Source organism: Corvus brachyrhynchos, unplaced genomic scaffold, assembly GCF_000691975.1.
Source record: "Corvus brachyrhynchos isolate BGI_N302 unplaced genomic scaffold, ASM69197v1 scaffold1958, whole genome shotgun sequence".
Lineage (NCBI taxonomy): Eukaryota > Metazoa > Chordata > Aves > Passeriformes > Corvidae > Corvus > Corvus brachyrhynchos.
Window position 1 is genome coordinate 8,944 of NW_008239378.1, and position 5,971 is coordinate 14,914.

Below are 5,971 nucleotides of genomic sequence, written 5' to 3' on the forward strand. Positions count from 1 at the left end.
GGGGACACATGTGTCCTCGCGACACTGCCAGCCCTGGGGACATGTGTGTCAGCCTCCTCTGTCCCCTCACAGGTGCCACTACCCCATCCTCACTGTCTCTTTGCCAGTGCCACCACCCTGTCCTCACTGTCCCCCCAAGTGCCACCACTCCATTCCTCCTGTCCCCTTGCAGGTGCCACCACTCCAGGTGCCACCGGCCGTGCCCTTACCATGCCGGTGTGTCCCAGCAACCAATTGCGCCAGGGTGGGATGGGGAACTTGTTCAGCTGGCGACAAGTGGCCCGGAATCGGGTGACAGCCACCAGCGCATCCCAGAGCCACCGCAGCAGCAGGGCCACCACGAAGGTGCCCAGGGCCACCGCGCCCAGGGAAGCTAGCGCCGCGGCCACCGCCATGGAACCGCTCCTGGGCACAGGCTGGGGACAGGGCAAGGGTCGGGCGCGGGCGGTGTCGCCCGCGGGGTCACGTGGCCCCGCGCTGGGTGTCACCGGATGCCTCCAGGTGGCTTTTGTCGCAATGCGCGTCCTGGTGGCAGCGTCCCCTCCCCTCCGTGTGTCCCCGTCTCCCTGTGTGTGTCCCTGTCCCCACTTGTGTCCCCGTCCCCCTTCCGTGTCCCACTCTGTGTGTCCCTGTCCCCCACCCGTGTGTCCCTGTCTCTCTCCACGTGTCCCCTGTCCACTGCCGTGTGTCCCTGTCCCCCCCGAGTGTCCCTGTCCCCATCTTCCCCGTGTGACCCTGTCCGCTTCTGTGTGTCCCTGTCCCTCCCCGTATGTCCCCTGCCCCCGCTCCCGCCGTGTCCCGCACGGTGTCTCCATGTCCCGCAGGACGTTGCCGTGGCTGTTCCTTGCGCGGAGCATCTGTGCCCGTGCTGGAACACGTAGGGACATGCCACGGCACCCCCGTGACACCTTTTGACCTCTGTTTTTGTCTCTGTTCTTTTCTCCTTGGTTTGGGTCCTTTCCACCTCTTTTGGGTCCTTTAACTCTATTTTGGGTACTTTCCCTTCTTCTACGTCTTTTCCCCCCGTTTTCGGTCCTTTCCCCAGTTTTAGGTGCATTGTTCAGATTTTGGGTCCTTTCCCTTAATTTTGGGTGCCCTCCCCCTGCTTTGATGCATTTTTGGGTGTCTTTCCCCCCTCAACCCCCTCCCCACCCTTCTCCTCACACACCCTCACCCCCTGCCCACCCTTTTTCCCCCAGGTGTCCCCACGGATGTCCCCCACACCACATGGACTCCATAGGTGACATCATGGATGTCCTCGAGTCTCCAGCCCCGGGCAGCTCCCCCGTCACCACCACGGCACTGGGGCAGGTGCTGGGGGAAGTCTCCAGCCCCGGGCAGCTCCCATGTCACCACCACGGCACTGGGGCAGGTGCTGGGGGTCTGGAGCACCCTGGAGTGCCAGGCCGTGCTGGGCAAGCACCCCCAGGACCTCCCCAGCTCTCACTCCCGGGCAGTGGCAGCTCCTGACCGAGCTCCTCTGCCATGACCCCGTGACACTGGACACTCAACGGCTCCACGGTGGCCTTCAGTCCCCTCCTCGCCAGCATCGAGATGGGGCTGAGATCTGGAGGATTTGGGTGGCCTCTCCCCAGCCTCAACCCCCTGCCGATCCTCTCTTCACTGTCACCACCGCCGAGGCTTTGGGGACATCTCTCCTGGTGACAACAATGGGATCATGCTGGGACCCAGCGGCTGCTGGGATGACATGGGGAACTGCCAAAATTACATCTTGCAGGGCCTCCCATCCCCTGTCCCCGATGCTGTGGCCACCATGGATGGGGTGGTCCTGGGGGTGTGACTGGCCCGGGAGCCCCTCCTGCTGGCCAAGCTGCTCTGAGGCTACTGCAGGACCAGCAATGGCTTGGAAATGAGGAGATTCCCCAGCACTTACTGGCACCGGGATTTCAGGGCGCTGGTGGGGCCAGGAGAGCTGGAGAAGGAGGAGACAAAAGGAGGTTTTGGTGGTGCTATGGGTGCTGTCACCCACCTGGCATCTCCTGAGGGATGTGAAGACACAGCAGGTGGTGACCGTGGCTCGTTGGGTGTCACGGGAGTTCAGCGAGCACTACGTGGGTATGGGCAGGGGATGTCACCCCCTAAACAGGGTTGTCACCACACAAATGGGGGCTGTCACTGCACAAATGGGGTGGGAGGGTGTGGGAGGGGACCCCAGGTGGGTGGGGTGGGGTCACTCTGGTGGGCAGGCACTGAGAGATGAGGGCAGGGACAGGTGGCTTGGTGTGGTGGGACATCTTCGGGTCCCTTGGGTGGTCACCACCATGTCCCCTGGATGGCCACCACCATGCTGCCTGGGTGAACACCACTGTGTCCCCTTGATGACCTCCACCATGTCCTCTGTATGGCCACCACTCTGTCCCCCGGATGGCCACCACTCCCCTGGGTGATGGTCCCTGGGTGGCCACCACCATGTCTCCATGGCCAATACTGCTGTGTCCCCTGGACATTGGCCACCTCATGTCCTGGCCAGAGGACACCCTGAGCAGCCCCTCCCCATCCCCTCAGTAACTCCCAGGAGGACCCTCCCACATCCAGGCTGAAGGTCCCTCAGGTGTCCCCACGTGTCCCAAAGGACCCACTGAGCCCCTTGTCCCCACGTGGACTCTGCCATGTCCCCAAGGGCTCATGGGACACATGGAGCCCCTTGCCCCTGCAGAGTGCCTGAGCATCGTGCCCCGCTGCATGTGGGGGGCCCGTCCGTGCTGGGGCACCCTGTAATTGCTGCAGCTCCTGCTGGGCTCCATGTTCCTCCACCACACCCTGGAGCCGACACAGCCATGCCAGAGCTTCTGCCCCTGTGCCTGTGCCACGAGGGACAGGCAGAGCTTTCACCAGGACACCCGCACCTGGGACAACATTGGCTGCAGGTCATTGTCACCCCTCGAGGGAGCTGTCATTGTACCCTTGTGGGCCCTGTCACCCCCTGAGAGACCCGTCGCCTCCCAAGGTCCCCATCACCCCCTGCAGTCACTATGACCCCCTGTGGTCCCTGTCACCCACTGTGGTCCCCATCACTGTCCCCTTGTAGTCCCCACCATTGTCCCCCCGCTGTCCCTATCACTGTCCCACTGTGGTCTCTGTCACCCTCTGTGGTCCCTTTCACCCCCCATGGTCCCCTTGTAGTCCCTACCATTGTCCTCCCCATGATCCCCACCACTGTCCCCATCAGGTCCTTGCAGCTTCGTGGTGGGCTCAGACGGATACCTGTATGAGGGTCGGGGGTGGTGCTGGGTCGGTGCCCACACCAAGGACTACAGTACCAAAGGCTTGGGCATTGGCATCATCTGGGACTTCTCGGCCACCCTGCTGGACCCCGACACCCTGGCCCTGGTGCAGGATGAGCTCCTGCCCTGTGTTGTCCACTCTGGCCTCGTCTGGCCAGACTTCACCCCATGTGCCCACCGCCAGCTCAGCCATGCCAACTGCCCTGGCAACGCCCTCTTCCAGGAGATCCAGAGCTGGCCCAGCTTCCAGGGCTTGGGGTGGGTGTCCCAGTGGGGTTGGTGGGAGGGGGTTTGGAGTGATGATGCTGGGACTGACTGCCCTGTGCCATGCTCCATGGTCATGTCCCGTGCCATGTCCTGTGTCCTGTGCCATGTCCTATGCCCTGTGTCCTGTGCCACGCTCCACAGTCATGTCCCATGTCCCTGTGCTCTCTAGCCATGCCCTGTGTCCTGTGTCATGTCCCGTGTCCTGTGCCATGCTCCAAGGTCATGTCCCAACCCACGACATGCCCTGTATCCTGTGCCATGTCCCACGCCACACTGCACACCATGCCCCACGCCATGCCCCAGGCCGTGCCCCAAGCCGTGCATGGCTGCCTCGTTCTGTCACCGTCACCATCCCTGTCACTGTCCCCATCACTGCTTCCTTCCTGCTGCTGCATTGGCCAATCCCCAGGTTAAAACCTTCGGCTTCCTTTGGGGCCAGCATGGCATTGCCCAGCCCTGGGCCTTGCTGGTGGCTGCCCAAGGTGTCCCCCAGGGTGGGGGGTGACACTGGCACACAGCTGGCACACACCTGGTATCAGGGCTGGCAGTGGGGCTGGCACCCACCTGGGACCGGGGTGGGGACTGTCCTGGATCAGTGCTTGGCATTGTGGCACCAGGCCTGGGAACTGGGACGGGGGCTGGGGAGTGGGGCTGGACACTGAGGCTGGGCTGTGGGCAGTGGGACTGGCCACCAGTATTGGGCACTGACACTGGGGACTGGACAGCTGGACTGAACAATGGGGACGGGCACTGAGGCTGGATGCTGGCACTCGGCACTGGCACTGGATATCAGCACCAGGCACTGGGACTGGACACTGGGAATGGACACTGGGACTGGGCACCAATACTGGGCAGTGAGGCTGGACACTGCGGCTGGGCATCGGCATTGGGCACTGGCACTGGGTGCTGGGGCTGGACACTGGTACTGGGCACCAGCACTGGGTGCTGAACCAGGAGCAGGATAAGCCCCTCTGCCCCTTCTCCTTTGTCCCCCTGAGCCCCCCCTTTGCCTACCCAAAGCTTGGCCGCACCAGATCCTGGCAGGATTTGGCACGTTTGGGGGATGTTTCCCACGGGATGAGGGGTGGTCTGGGAGTACTGGGTGTGCTGACTCTGGTCCCCCCCAGACCCAGATGAGAGGACCCCCTGGGGGGCTGCCAGAAGACCTAAAATGAGACCTCCCCGACCTCCCAGTCCAGCAACGCCAAGGTGGGCACCCCCCACCCCTGATCCCATCCCCCCCAAGGGTGCTGGCCCCAGGGCTGACATGGAGTTGTCCCTGGCCCCTCCTCCAGGTGCTCTTGTGGAAGAGGCTCCTCCAGGAGAGGAAAAGTTACAGTGGCACCAAAGCTCACAGAATCACAGATTTAACTGGGTTGTAAAAGACCTTTGAGATCAAGTCCAACCTATGACCTAACACCACCTTATCAACTAAACCATGGCACTGAGTGCCACATCCAGTCTTTTTTTATACACCGCCAGGACCGGTGACTCTACCACCCTCCTGGGCAGCCCATTCCAGTGCCCAATCACTCTTTCAGTGAAGAATTTTTTCCTAATGTCCAGCTTAAACTTCCCCTGGCACAGCTTAAGACTGTGTCCTCTCGTTCTGTCAGTGGTTGCCTGGGAGAACCAGCCCCACCTGACTACAGCCTCCTTTCCAGGAGCTGTAGAGAGTGAACCAGTTGAGACAGCGGTGAAGGTCCTGATGGCAAGAGTTGCAGGACAGCATGGTGGAAGGGGTCCCAGTGACACTCTTGTCCCCATATAGTCCCTGTTTGGGGGCCCCAGTGACACTACTGTCCCTGCAGGGTCTCCACCGGAGCCATTTGGGGGGGTGGGGGGTGCTGGGGCAGTCCTGGTGACACTCCTGGTGACACTCCTGTCCCTGCAGGGTCCCCACCTGAGCAGTTTGGGGGGTTCCAGTGACACTGTTGTGTTTGCAGGGTACTTCAAAATGCAGCCAACGGGAGAGTTCCTGGCTCACAGGGGCCCCACTCACAGGGACTTTGCTGCTCACCGCTGCTGCGGCCCAGCACAGCTCCAGGGGGCTCCTTTGGCACCCTGGGGTGGCCTTTAGTCACAACAAGGTTTCATCCTGGCCCCCTTTGGGTTGGCAGCTTTCTCTGAAAGTCGGAGAATGAGAATGTGGTGCCACTCAGGCAAAAACAAATGCCAAAGTTTGTTAGACAAAAAAACAAAAGCAGAAGCACAGTAGAACACAGGAGTTCCTGGGAGCACACAGTGTTTCTGAGAAGCTCCAGAGCAGCTCAGCCCAGGTGGGGTCCATCAAGGCCAAGGCCTAACCAGCATTTCTCAGATCATGGTGTGGCCTGAAAAAGGGCAGGGGGGGATGCACCAGCACAAACAGTGAGATCACCCCTGCTCACAGGCCCTCCATGCTGACATCCCATGTTCATCCTGGGACTCTTTCATCTTCCAAAGACATCTGAGGGCAG

The 5,971-nt window shown here is 61.5% G+C and overlaps 1 protein-coding gene and 1 pseudogene across 1 annotated transcript in view; one reads left to right on the forward strand and one right to left on the reverse strand.

The window, feature by feature from the left end:
* The window catches only part of LOC103620402 (cytochrome P450 4F22), a 4,519-nt gene extending 3,976 nt beyond the window's left edge, over window positions 1-543 (reverse strand). The window contains exon 1 of the mRNA XM_017741178.1: window positions 94-543. Within this exon, the coding sequence (XP_017596667.1) occupies window positions 94-395 (302 nt within the window). The 5' untranslated portion in view covers window positions 396-543. The remainder of the gene's footprint in view (window positions 1-93) is intronic.
* Window positions 544-1,506: 963 nt separating this feature from the next.
* On the forward strand, window positions 1,507-5,272 carry LOC103620403 (annotated as a pseudogene).
* The last annotated feature ends 699 nt before the right edge of the window (window positions 5,273-5,971 follow it).